The sequence below is a fragment of the Electrona antarctica genome, assembly GCF_951216825.1.
Source record: "Electrona antarctica genome assembly, chromosome: 4".
Lineage (NCBI taxonomy): Eukaryota > Metazoa > Chordata > Actinopteri > Myctophiformes > Myctophidae > Electrona > Electrona antarctica.
Window position 1 is genome coordinate 38,762,951 of NC_136809.1, and position 14,630 is coordinate 38,777,580.

Consider the following 14,630-nt stretch of genomic DNA (forward strand, 5'->3'; position numbering starts at 1 on the left):
CTCCCCATGCCTTCGGCCTGGTGGAGACAATAATCATTTCGTCTGGACACTTTGGGTTCCGTCTAGACACACTGAGGAATATTTAAAGCATTGATGACATCGGTCCATCCTAGCCAAAAAAGTACAGTATTATTTTGTGGACCCGGTTTATTATGGGCCCATAATATGTAAGTGTTTTATAGTGTAAAATGAACTACAGCAGGCCGGGTCACAGTGAGGAGGAGTCAGTCCAAAGGTCTCTCTCTCTCTCTCTCTCTCTCTCTCGCTCTGTGTGAACAGTTGTCATTGTGTTTCTTTGTGGTCTGGTGTAACACGGTGTGTGTGTGTGTGTGTGTGTGTGTGTGTGAGGATCATGGCTAAGGACAAGCAGAGTGTACAGCATGATCCTGAAGACTGCTTCCAGGACCACGGCCCCAGAGTCACGTTCAGCAACCTGCACTACTGTGTTCACGAGGCACGGTTCTGCCGCCCGCGAGGACCACAGAAATTCATCCTCAAAGATGTCAGGTACAGTGGGACACATACGTACCTGTATGTGTGTGTTTGTGTACTGTGTGTGTGTGTGTGTGTGTGTGTGTGTGTGTGTGTGTGTGTGTGTGTGTGTGTGTGTGTGTGTGTGTGTGTGTGTGTGTGTGTGTGTGTGTGTGTGAGAGAGAGAGAAAGAGAGAGAGAGCCTGCAAGTGCATGTACTGTAAGCTATAGCAACGTTATCAGTAGTGGTGGAAAAAAGTTTTTTTAAATTAAATTAAATTAAAAGTCTGTATTCAAAATTTACTTGAGTAAAAGTACAAAAGTATTGCTATCAAAATGTACTTAAAGTACCATGTATAAAGTACTCATCATGCAGAATGTTCATGCAGTTTTCAAATGTATAAAATCTAGATGGTCTATTTTCAAGTGGCCGAAATGTATATATAGGGCTGATGAAGTGGTCAATGTATTGTATTGTATTGTAATGTATTGTTTGTAATAATAATCGAAATCTAAAAAGTATCTTGTGATGAAAGTTTTCATATAATTGTAGTAAAAAGTACAGTGAGATCAGCAACAGTACAGTTGTACAGTTGCATCTGTTGATTCAAATGATGAGTTTCGGTCTATTATAACTTTCATCAGGAATCAGATACCTGATGAAGAAGGTCGTAACTCGTAATAGACCGAAACATTGTAACTCAGCCTAATAAACTACTGCTATACGTAAAGACAGTGTGCAGGACTTCTATTCTTCTCACTGTTCACACTGGTTGCCTGCTCCGACAAAAGGAAAGAGTTGTGAAAGTTGACACGGGTATATTGTCTGATAAACACAGTAAAGTATATTTCAAGTTTAATAACTCATGGCCTGGGGATATATTTGTAAACACCTGCCATCATCAAAACCCATGGAAGAACTTTTCTGCATCTCAACTTATGAAGGCAATCTTCATCCTTTTCGTATTTTGGGGTGGAAACCTCATATGTCCAAATTCAAATTCAAAAGTAAAGCAAAAGTAGCAGATCTACAAGCTCAAAGTACATCGCTTCATGCCATGTTTGAGCTTGTGAATCTGCTACTTTTGATGCTTTTGTGTGACACTGTAGTATGATCAAGTAAGTTAATTTAATTTAATTAATTTAGCCTACGGAAAAAGTTAGAATATGGAGATAAGAGGTTTCTGCCCGAATGTGTATTAGTTCCTGGTTGGTCAAGCTACAGTGTGTAATTGTCATTTTATTGCAGTGGCATTATGGGACCTGGCATGAATGCCATCATGGGACCAACAGGAAGTGGGAAAACATCGTAAGAAACACACAGGCACACAAACGGACACACACACACACACACACACACACACACACACACACACACACACACACACACACACACACACACACACACACACACACACACACACACACACACACACACACACACAACACACACACCACACACACACACAGCAGATCCAAGCTTTTAGATCTGCTATTTTTGATACTTTTGTATGACGCTGCAGTATGATCAAGTAGGGCATTTACAAAAAAAAGAAAGAAAGGTTGGTGTCATGATTTATGATCCTTATCTGATTGACCCAGTACACACATGTGGTGTATCACTCACAGTGGTGGAAAAAGTATCAATTCCACAATGTAGAAATACTTCGTTACGAGTAAAAGTCTGGTATTCAGAATTTACTTTAGTAAAATACAAAAGTATTGGCATCAAAATGTACTTAAAGTAAAAGTACTCATTTGACAGAATGTCCCAATTCAGGTTTTCAAAATGTATAAAAATCTTTGCAGATCTGCAAGCTCATAATTGTACAATTACTCCTTTCAAAAATAGTGAGCTTAACTGGTTTAGTAATAAAAAATCAAATTCTAAAACGTATCTAGTAACTAAAGTTTTCAAATAATTGTAGTGGAGTGAAAAGTACAATGTTTTTCTCAGAGATGCAGTGGCCGATGTAGAAGTAAAAGTATTGAAATTTGTAAGCATAATTTGATACCCGTGATACGATGACTATCAACACTTAATGTGCACAATTTATGATTAATTGAACATGGTGGGCCCTATTGTAAACAAGTGTAATGCTTTATGGTGTAGTCCACAGTTTTGTTTTGAGTTTTGAGTGCTTGAAATGTACTGTAATTCTCCAATCTGTTTTAATAAATTCATCAATCAATCAATCAATGATACGAGATGCATGTTCTATTCCTATCCATTTTGTTCTTGTCCTTAAATCATATCTTCGGGTCACATGTTCTAACAACAGAATAGAAACGGAATAGAATATTTTATCATCTGAAATGTTATAGTTTTAGTTAGTCGACTACTGTAAATATCATGTGATTTTAGTTGACTAAATCTACAGTTTATTTTGTTGACAAAAGTGGCTTGGCTGGCCTTGATGGCGTCGACTCGTAATGCCTGATTTCATACTTGGCTGCATGCTGAAAATAGCAGATCCAGCAGCCAAACATAAAATTACTTTTGTCTTTTTCGTTCTACTGGATCTCTTCTGCACTATATAGTCCCTCCCTAACATTTCAGTCTAGGTTTTATTTGTTGACGAAATTGCCAGTATAATTTAGTCATCGTTTCAGTCACAATAGCTCCATTTTTATTTAGTTTTTATTTATTTTTCGTCAGTGAAAATCATTAAGTCAATGAAATCAACAGTGTTTTGTCCCCAGGCTGCTGGATGTGATCGCGGGCAGGAAGGACCCCGCGGGCCTACGCCAGGGCAGTGTCCTGGTGGACGGAAAGGTCGTGACCTCCGACCTCAGGCTCACTTCTGCTTATGTGGTTCAGGTACACGCACGCGCACACACACACACACACACACACACACACACACACACACACACACACACACACACACACACACACACACACGGCAGCTCTACATAAGTTACATTTCTTTGCTGCCTGTCGGACAGAAAACTCTTATCTCCATACTCTAACTCCATATTTGAATGCCCTGTCTACTTCATCATACTACAGCGTCACGCAAACTCATCACAAGTAGAAGATCTGCATTTTTGATACTTTTGAATTTGATTCCTGAAAAGTAACAGTTTGGACATAATGAGGTTTCCACCAGACAGGGACAATATGTACTCTCTTAGATAAATGAACATATGAGAATATTACTGTAGCATGCACACGCACGCACGCACGCACGCACGCACGCACGCACGCACGCACGCACGCACGCACGCTTTTATTACAGCTCAAACACACACACTGACACACACTATTCTACAAGACATAAAGGGTTTTGTTTGGACACCCATCTCTGTCTCCAGGACGATGTGATGATGGGCACCATGAGCGTGAGAGAGAACCTTCTGTTCAGCGCCAACCTGCGTCTCGACCCCAAGCAGCACTCCAACTCAGACAAACACAAACGAGTGGAGGACATCATCAAAGACTTGGGCCTAACAGACTGTGAGAACACTAAGGTGACGTGACATTCACACCAGAAAGCTTTGTTGCGATTAAAACGAATCCTGCTGCGCATTGTCAGAAAGTGCACTTCGTTTGGCAAGGCTCATTCGAATGCTAATGCGTATCAAAGAACCGCATTCTACTCCGAGCAAAAACGGGGGTTTCGCTTCGCTTCCAATCGCACTTGATTATGATTCGGTGCAGGTGTGAATGCAATCCGCAGTAAATAAAGGAAATTAAGCAAACAATGTGGCGGGTGAGGAGCTGAACACAGTTGGAGACGGAGAAGGCATATTTTACGCAGCGCAAAGAGTACATTAATCAATTGCTTAACTTAAGGAAACACATAAAAACACTGCAGTGTATTATAGCCTACAGAATATTCTGTCTGTCTGTCTGTCTGTCTGTCTGTCTGTCTGTCTGTCTGTCTGTCTGTCTGTCTGTCTGTCTGTCTGTCTGTGCTGTAAACATGGAGTGCTGTCACTGTGTGGGGACTGGGGAGTAGGGACTTTAATCTCGATAAACTTGTAAACATTTTGCGCTGCTGTCTGTTATATCAGTGCGCTCAGCACTGTGCCTCCATGCCCAAAAGAACAGTACGTGGCTGCGTGCGTATATGTGTCCACGACACATACGTTATGAGTATAATTTTATCACCATAGATTTCACCGTGTAGGCTAGTTTATGAATGGAACACATTGATAAAGGTCCCCCCTGCTGCGTTTCCAATTGCTGCGGATGACAGTGTGAAGGCAAACCGCAGCAAATTAAATATGCAAGAATCCGAATTTCTCCGCCCATTCGCATCGAGTCTACCAAAGTATTAGGTGGGAATGTGACCTAAGGTGTGTATACAGCATGCAGTCACACAGTGCACACAACCAACCATATGTGCATGAATAGTTTACATACTGTAACGAAGACTCTGACTAGGACGTTGGGCTATATGATATATGACATGTTTAGTATGACAATCCCTATATTTGGGCCCGAGCCGACCTAGTGCTGATATCGATAGATATGGTAGAACCATATATGGATAGAACCATATATGGATAGATCTAACTGGCTTAGTCATCGTGACAAGCCTGGTCGGAGAATATATACAGGGTCGGCTTCAGGGAGAAGGCAGAAGTCAAAGCATCCTGGTTTAAGTTCTAACCGGACACCACTGCGGGGGTCCTAAGCTAAGTAATCAGCAATACAGCCTTGAGCTATTTTATATGGTCCTTCTTGAGTACGGATTAGGGCTTACCGCAGTAACGGGATGCTGAAGTCTTCCAGACACATACGAACCAAGGTATCTGGCTTTACAACCCATATACCTTGAGTAGCCAACCCCTGACTCAGTGGCAAGATTCTAACCAGATGGTAACCCAGTTGCTGCCAGAGTCTGAACACTCTGGCAGTCCTGGCTGCTCCGCAGGTGAGCAGCAGTATCTCGAAGTTGTGAGATCCACTCTGTTGCCGCCAGAGCATGAACGCTCTGGCAGTCCTGGCTGCTCCTTAGGTGAGCAGCAGCGTCTCGAAGCTGTGAGATCCACTCTGTTGCCAATAGAGCCACGCTCTGGCGGTCCTGGCTGCTCCTTAGGTGAGTAGCAGCGTCTCGAAGCTGTGAGACCCACCCAGTTGTCGCCGTCAGAGCATGAATGCTCTGTCGGTCCTGGCTGCTCCATAGGTGAGCAGCAGCGTCTCGAAGCTGTGAGACCCACCCAGTTACCAGAATCTGGATGCCAGAATCTCGGAGCCGTGAGACCTCCCCGGCCCTTAGAGTCAGAGAGCACTGGTGATGTGCAGGAAAGAGAGAGCACTGGTGATGTGCAGGTAAGAGAGAGCACTGGTGATGTGCAGAGCACTGGTGATGTGCAGGAAAGAGAGAGCACTGGTGATGTGCAGAGCACTGGTGATGTACAGGAGAGAGAGCAACCATTGACAGGGAACGCCCTTCATGGGTGGCATGTGATTTGATCTTGAGGTTTTTATGACCCACCGTAACATCAAAGGAAGAAAGCGCGAAGCTTGGACGCCCTCAATGGGGTGGCTTGAATGGCTGACGTTTGCTGTTCAAGCCTCAGTATGCTCGTATTGGGGTGGCCTGAGGGGTCTACTGTTCAAGCCTTCTTGATATGGTACAGATTTCCATGGGAAATCTGGGGGTGGCAATGAACGAAGGCTTTCACCTAGAGCTTCATGTGTCATCGTGTAACGAAGGCTTTCACCTAGAGCTTCTGGTGGATATCATGAGAGCATTGTCTGGACAGCATGATGATGCAAGGGCATCGGAGCTATATCAACCCTCCCATAGATGTTGGAGCAGTCGGAGGACGGCAGAGGCTTCGTTCACTGATAGGATATCGAGATGAAAGTGCAAGCTGACAGACCAGAAGTCCAGGTTCATAGGGACCGAAGTAGTCCAGCAAGGAGGCTGGACGGTCACTCTTGCAGAAATGATCATGAGCATAACCGGAGACGAACAGTCATCATGCATGGTACGGTAGTAGCACCCAATTCTGCCGATCGTACACCAAGTAACCAGCAAGACGGCAAGAAGCCGTAAGTCAGTACTGTAATAACGGCACACACCATCTTGGGGTATGCGGCAGGTTCAAACGACTGAGTTTAATGGCGAAACGAGATTTGATATGACAGATGAAGCTGTGTTATCAGCAATGGACGTCGTCATGCAGGCAAGAAACTGTAAACTACAGACTAGGAGTGAAATGTGGTGGAAGGCACCCTCTGGCTCTTCACAGTATTAATAGGAGCCGGACCCGGTTGAACCGGAGAGCAGATGAACCTTTGCGGAACCCTAGGACACCTAAGATCGAGACGGGACAGGATTTACAAGAGGAATTACCGCAGCCAGCAATCTTGACTATAGCAGGAGAGTCCTTGCATGTGGGCTATCCACCGCCTAAAGGGAGAAATGTCATGTTAAAGGTGTGCAAAGTTCTAATTTGCAATTGTGGCAAAGTAATGGAAGTATATGCAGTTCTGGATGATGGTTCGGGGCGAACCATTTTGTTACACACAGTTGCCAAGCAGGTCGGATTGAGGGGTCAACCTGAAGAGTGACGTATCAGAATCATGAGAGATCTTCAAGTTTGCACGGGGTGGCTGTATCTTCCGAGGTATCTCCTGCCGTACAGCCAAACCAAGTCATCCTATACTACCTTGGCGGATCTTGTTAAGGATACTGTGACGCAACAAGTTGGGTCACCCTCCCCCGAGCCTACAGCCGACGGGTATCAGAAAGCTGAGTTGGCCCTGGTTAAGCAGATCCAGGATGACTGTTTCGCCAGTGAGACTACCCAACTGGTTTCGGGAAAGGCATTAGCTAAGAATAGCAAACTAATCACGCTCTGTCCGGAGTTCGACAGTACTACCCAGCTCATTCGGGTAGGGGGACGACTTCGCCATAGTGAACTTTTGGACCCAGATGCGATACATCCCATCGTACTTGACCCCAAGCATGCGATTACCAAGTTGATTATCAAGGACTACGACGAGAAACTGCGTCATGCAGGACCAGAGCGAGTGTTTGCTGAAATCAAACGAAAGTATTGGATACTGAGAGGAAGAGAGGCCGTTAAACGATATCAGCGAGGTTGTACTGGGTGTCGCACTTGGCGAGGGACTCCAAACATCCCCAGGATGGCCGATTTACCTCCTGCAAGATTACGTATCCACAAACCAGCATTTTACTCTACAGGAGTAGATTGTTTCGGGCCATACTTCGTTAAAGTAGGACGCAGGAGGGAACGACGCTGGGGGATCATCTTCAAATGCATGACGACTCGTGCAGTCCACATTGATCTTCTCTGCAGTCTGGACACGGATTCTTATCTGATGGCATTAAGACGTTTCATTGCGCGTCGAAAACCATTCGAAATATTGTCCGATCAAGGAACGAACTTTAAAGGAGGGGTGCGTGAGCTGGAGGAAACATTTATGACCCTTCAACCTGAAATTAAGGCACAGTTGGCCAAGCAGCAAATTAAATTTGTATTCAATCCGCCCAGCGCACCTCATTTCGGAGGTTGTTGGGAGAGGGAAATCCGATCTCTCAAGCAGGCCTTGCAAGTAACATTGGGTGCTCAAACAGTGTCAGAAGAGGTTCTGCGTACAGTTCTGGTTGAGGTGGAAGGGATTCTGAACTCCAAACCTTTAGGTTATACCTCATCGGATGTAGCTGATCCCGACCCTGTGACACCCAACATCCTCCTCATGGGGAGGCGAGATGTGTCATTACCGCAAGTTCAATATGATGAGTCAGACATGGCGGATCACTTCTGGAAACATTTCTTGAGGTATTACCTACCTAACCTTCAGGTACGGCAGAAGTGGCAAAAGGAGACGACGAATATTCAGATTGGAGTTCCGGTGATGATCGTGGATCCACAGCTACCTCGGGCCCTTTGGCCTATTGGAAGGATTTCCCAGACTATTTCTGGTGCGGGCGATAGGATTCGAACGGTAGAAGTGAAGGTTGGAGATCGGACCTACCTGCGACCAGTGGCTCGAGTAATCAGTCTTGCTGCCTTCAACTAACTAAATTGAATGGCTTGGGCCCACATCACCGGTGTAGCTGCTGGGGATAGCATAGCGACTGGGGCTACATCTATCTTCCGAGGTATCTCCTGCCGTACAGCCAAACCAAGTCAATAATATTGAGGGAGCATTGATCGCCAAATAGCTTGGATTGTGAGCATACACAGATCGTCAGCAGACTAATGGAGAGAGATTAACATCTTTGAGAGCCTCCCTTGCTGGATAACTACCAGGCCTGGCCTGTTAGAACCTAGCCGAAAGAAAGGACAATTGTCTGAGTCTTCTGGATGCGGTATAGATTTCAACGTGAAATCTGGGGTGGCTGTAACGAAGACTCTGACTAGGACGTTGGGCTATATGATATATGACATGTTTAGTATGACAATCCCTATATTTGGGCCCGAGCCGACCTAGTGCTGATATCGATAGATATGGTAGAACCATATATGGATAGAACCATATATGGATAGATCTAACTGGCTTAGTCATCGTGACAAGCCTGGTCGGAGAATATATACAGGGTCGGCTTCAGGGAGAAGGCAGAAGTCAAAGCATCCTGGTTTAAGTTCTAACCGGACACCACTGCGGGGGTCCTAAGCTAAGTAATCAGCAATACAGCCTTGAGCTATTTTATACATACAGTATGCATAATGGAATGCCCTGACCCACTTCTCTAGGGCATCTGCTAAATGCCTAAAGGAGTGTAGTTCTCCCCAAAAATGACTTATTTTCTATCAATTACACAGAATACACACCCCATGAAGCTTTGGATTCATGGAGATTTTTCCTCAGTCAATAATCTGATGACCGGCGGTCATCAGATTTCTTAAAATTGTAAATGACACCGTTCTTATTTTGCACTTTTATCATGGCATCATTGGCATGGGTAAAAAGAATGACCCACAGAGATATACGTTTCACTAAGATATACTTTACTAGTGCAGTTCCATAAGAAGACAAGTCATACTGTAGTGTACATCATCTTCATCTCAACAGCACAGCTTTTAATGCACTGTCAGACAATCCTGGAAAACAACAGCTTAATTCTTTCCAAGAACTACGTGACAGAAGTGATGGACTCATAACCTCATTCTCCCCAAATACACTGTACAAGCGCACATAGTATGTTCCATACAGTGACAATTAACATCTCATCTATCTTATCTTGGTGTTGATCATCTTAAAACTATTTCCATAGGTAGGTATAACTGGGTGGAGAATGTGAGCATGGGTCAGACACTAGTTTCTGTGCCTGTCTGCTAGCTAGACTGTTGAAGCATGGGTCAGACACTAGTTTCTGTGCCTGTCTGCTAGCTAGACTGTTGCATTTAAATCTAGTTTCTGTGCCTGTCTGCTAGCTAGACTGTTGAATTTAAATCTAGACACTAGTTTCTGTGCCTGTCTGCTAGCTAGACTGTTGAATTTAAATCTAGTTTCTGTGCCTGTCTGCTAGCTAGACTGTTGAATTTAAATCTAGACACTAGTTTCTGTGCCTGTCTGCTAGCTAGACTGTTGAATTTAAATCTAGTTTCTGTGCCTGTCTGCTAGCTAGACTGTTGAATTTAAATCTAGACACTAGTTTCTGTGCCTGTCTGCTAGCTAGACTGTTGAAGCATGGGTCAGACACTAGTTTCTGTGCCTGTCTGCTAGCTAGACTGTTGCATTTAAATCTAGTTTCTGTGCCTGTCTGCTAGCTAGACTGTTGTGCGACGCGTTTTGAGCTTGTAGATCGGCTATTTTTGCTATACTCGAATTGAAATCTAAAATTTTTGCTATTTTTGAATTGGAATCCATTTTTATGTAATTTCAAATGCCTTTAATTATACTTGTGTTGAAGCAATGAGCTACTAATTTAGACTGAAGTAATTAAAGCGGGTCATGTTTGCATGTTGTGGAATAGTAACAGCTGAAACCAATATTATATCAGTATTCTGACATTAACCTGAGGGCCACATTAAGTGATGGTGGGGGCCGCATGTGGCCCCCGGGCCGCCAGTTGCCCACCCCTGAGCTAGACTGTTGCATTTAAATCTTTGATACAGAGGAAAGAAAGAAGTGAGAAGGCCTCCCTCAGTGTGCTACTGTACATCCAAACAACAAACAGGTGTGTTCCTTTTGTAACGACTATCATAGCAGTACTGAACCATTCCAGGGTTACTAACATTCTAACATGTCTTTTGTAAAGACCAATCAAATTAATTTACGCAAGAGAATAAAAAAAATACCCTAATAGGCTAATACCCTTTTGCAAAAGACAAGCTTGGAAATTAATTAATTGTCTATTATATTCTTGTGAGTATTAATTGAATGAATCTTTTTCAAAGGGCCTACTATGAGATTATGAGTAACTATGGAGGTTGAGAACTTCTGTGAGTCAGATTAGTATTCATTATTAATAATTCAACGTGGGTGCGTGTGCATGTGCATGCGTGTGTGCGTGCGTGCGTGTGTGCAGATAGGAACAGAGTTTCTGCGTGGTGTGTCGGGGGGAGAGAGGAAGAGGTGCAGTATTGGGATGGAGCTCATCACTGCCCCTTCCCTGCTGTTCCTGGACGAACCCACCACTGGACTGGACTCCAACACTGCTAACCACATCATCAGCCTCCTGCGCAGGTAAACACTGCTAACTGCATCATCAGCCTCCTGCGCAGGTAAACACTGCTAACTGCATCATCAGCCTCATGCGCAGGTACTAAACACTGCTAACTGCATCATCAGCCTCATGCGCAGGTAAACACTGCCATGTGCATTTTCATTGATTGATTGAATACTTTATTAGTCAGAAATATAAACATCAAGTGGTAAAGTAAGACAAAGCTAAAAGGACAATACAAAAAAAAGTATTGGGGACTTTGTGGTCCTACACAGTATGTATTCAATACATCAACATACACAATAATACATGCCATCAACAATTACAAACACTATAATGTACAAGAGAGATGGGAAAATTAAATGTACCTCCCTTTTTGGTCTCTGATAGATGCTTTTTCTGGCCAATTTTGAAAAAGAAACAGTGTTACACATCCTTTAACACTCGCATGACTGAAGTAAGAGATGGTATATGTAGCTTTAAATTCATTTCAGACGTAAAAAAACAATTCTGAACACTCATTACTCATTATCTGGCAATGATATTCTGCAGTTATGTCATATACAAAATGCCTAATAAAAACAGTATTACATTTTTTTTTATAATAATAATAATAATCTGAGATGATTTAAATCTAATATTTAGGAAAAGTCATGGAAGGGGAACCTTCTGAAAGCGTCATGGGCAAAGATAATCAACTTCAAAATCAGTGATGCGAGTGTATGGATGGTGTCAGGGGTCGCTGCCTCTAGTGCTGTGGCTGTGGGTGTCACTCACTTTGGAGAACAGTTCGACATGAAGCATTGAAACATGTGTTTGTGATTTCTGTAAAAACATGCACATGCCCCATTGTTGTGGCTGTGGCTGTGGCTCAAGAGGTAGAGCAGGTCATCCAATGATCCATGGGTCGGCGGTTCGAATCCCGGCTCCTCCTGTCTACATGTCGAAGTGTCCTTGGGCAAGACACTGAACCCCAAATTGCTCCCGATGTGCTGGTTGGTACCTTGCATGGCTTCCGCCGCAATCGGTGTATGAATGGGTGAATGTAATGCACAATCTATGTAAACTTGTAAAGCGCTATATAAATGCACCATTTACCGTTTATGTGTGTCTGTGTGTCTGTGTGTCTGTGTGTGTGTCTGTGTGTGTGTGTGTGCGTGCGTGCGTTTAAATGTACGTAGGCTGTCTAGGCAGGGTAAGACAGTCATCCTCTCCATCCACCAGCCACGATACTCCATCTTCAAACAGTTCGATCACCTGACGCTGATGCACAAAGGAGAGACGGTGTATGCAGGAGCCGCGGACAATGCCCTGGAATATTTCACACAGCTCGGTACGTATGAAACATGCATGGGTGGACAAAGTACTCACATGTTTTACTTAAGTAAAAGTAGCAATACTGCAAGCAATGTTACAAGCAAAAGTCCAGAATTAAAAAATAACTTGGATAAAAGCACTTAAAGTACCAACAGTAGAAAGTAGACCTTATGCTGAATCATGCCCCCCAGGGGTCCTTGAGGGGGTTTGCAGGGGGTTCCCAGCAACATGAGGGACCAATTTAACCTATACATAAAACCTAAACATATACACAATTTGAAAATAGATGATCTAGCTTTATAAAAGAAAAAAACATCTTCAAAACAAATATGGAATATTTTTAAATCATTTTAACAACAGAAATCATGTATGGGAGTCGCTGGCACAAAATATTGTCAGGTGGGAGTCTGCGGCAAAATACACATGAACAAGTTTGAGATCCATTGGATCTAATTGCAGACCTGTTGTTGCTGCTCTCTCATGTTGCTGAACGCCACTTGTCCCTTTCAGAAGTTATAGCTGCTGACCATGCAACAACCCAGAGTATCATTCATTATGCTGACCATGCAACAACCCACAGTCTCATTCATTATGGGAATCAAGCAGACAAATCACTCCACCCACTAAGAACAGACATACACCACCACCCACTGAAAGATCTATCACTCGACCTGTCTTGAGCTTCTGTGTGTTGAGACAAATGAAGTCTCCTTCCTTTATCCCATTAAGACCTGGGGCTGATTCTACGAACTGTTTTGCAAACAGTGGTGCTCAACTTATCATGTCAAGCCCCCCCGAAATGATGACTCCCCGTCTCAAAATATTTTGTTCCAGGGACGCCCAGAAGCAAAGATTTGCACAAATCTTTCAAAAACAGCAGATCTCTAAAAGATCTGAGCTTGTATGTCTGTATGAAATTATGGTTAATGTGGTTAAAATCTAAAATTACACAGATGGTGTCAGGAACTTCACCATAACTCACAAGGTGTAGAAAACTAGCATTGCACTCTGTCTCACAGGGTGAAAAGTTCTACTACTGTAAGGTTGCGCTCTGCTGACCACATTTTGCCACCAGTGCATCCTTGTTGAAACAACGGTATCTGACAGTATCCTATTAAAACCTCCGGATTTTGTTCATGACTAATGCAAGCATTCTTGACAAATGCTTTAGCTATTATACATCATACGCACAGTGCGAGAATTCCACTTACAGCAGCGGTACAAAGCCACCCGGCCTGGTCTCTTATTCATATGGCCACAACTTTAACAGATAATAAAACAAACGCTCAAAATAGAACAAGAGTTCTGGCTATTCCATTATTCATTACGTTTCGGGCCTGCTTTGAAACACTCTGTTTTTCAGAGTGAGTGCTCTGTCTGGAACATAAAGCAGGACACTCAGTTAAAAGCATTGGGGGGTCCAGGGTCAGGAGGATGGGGGAGGGACACCATCTCGTTCACAAGAAAACTACTAGGAGCTTTTAACTGCAGCAAACTGTAAGACAGGGGTTCTCAACCCGTGGGTCGCGACCCCTCGAGGGGTCGCCAAATTATTTTGGGGGGTCCCCAAATTATTAAAAAAAAAGGGGGGGGGGGGGGGGGGGTTATTATTTATTTCTTTGCAACTGAATGGCTGTAAAGTGGAAATGAAGAGTTTACATATAGTACACATAGTACATGCATACACCTTCCCTAATGATGATGGTTTCAGTATTTATTTATGGTGTATTGTCTCTATTATTAAGGTTATTGTAGCAGTCAATTTATATTGGGGGTCGGGAGGGGGCGGGGCGGGGGTCCCGAGACGTTGCCAAAGCATTTTCGGGGGTCCCCGGCCAAAAAGGTTGAGAACCCCTGCTGTAAGATACCGTATGTCCAAAATTGTTACTTTTCAGGATTCAAATAAAAGGTAGCAGATGGAGCTTGTGGATCTGCTACTCTTGAGGCTTTTTTGTGTGTGATATAGTATGATCAAGAAGGGCGTTAATTTAGGAAAAAAATCACAAATAGATAAATATGGAGATAGGAGGATATGGTTGCTGTCAGGCAGAAACCTTGTACTGTACTGTACTGATGGTCAAGATTCAATGGTAAAGATGTCAGCACTTGGGTAGAAGAGGAAAGTTATAGTGCAGCTTTAAGCATGTCTGTTTAGCAAATTCCCAAACTTGCGCAGAAGGAGGAGAGGACACGCAAGCCTTTTACGCACACCAAGGCCCGCCTCCGCTCGATCATGAT

The 14,630-nt window shown here is 43.6% G+C and overlaps 1 protein-coding gene across 1 annotated transcript in view; it reads left to right on the forward strand.

Moving 5' to 3' along the window:
• Positions 1-352: 352 nt before the first annotated feature.
• The window catches only part of abcg2b (ATP-binding cassette, sub-family G (WHITE), member 2b), a gene marked incomplete at its 5' end in the record, with an annotated part of 24,186 nt that continues 9,908 nt past the window's right edge, over positions 353-14,630 (forward strand). Inside the window, 6 exons of the mRNA XM_079498425.1 lie at positions 353-507; positions 1,721-1,780; positions 3,175-3,292; positions 3,790-3,945; positions 10,938-11,095; positions 12,257-12,408. Coding sequence (XP_079354551.1) covers positions 353-507; positions 1,721-1,780; positions 3,175-3,292; positions 3,790-3,945; positions 10,938-11,095; positions 12,257-12,408 — 799 coding nt within the window. The remainder of the gene's footprint in view (positions 508-1,720; positions 1,781-3,174; positions 3,293-3,789; positions 3,946-10,937; positions 11,096-12,256; positions 12,409-14,630) is intronic.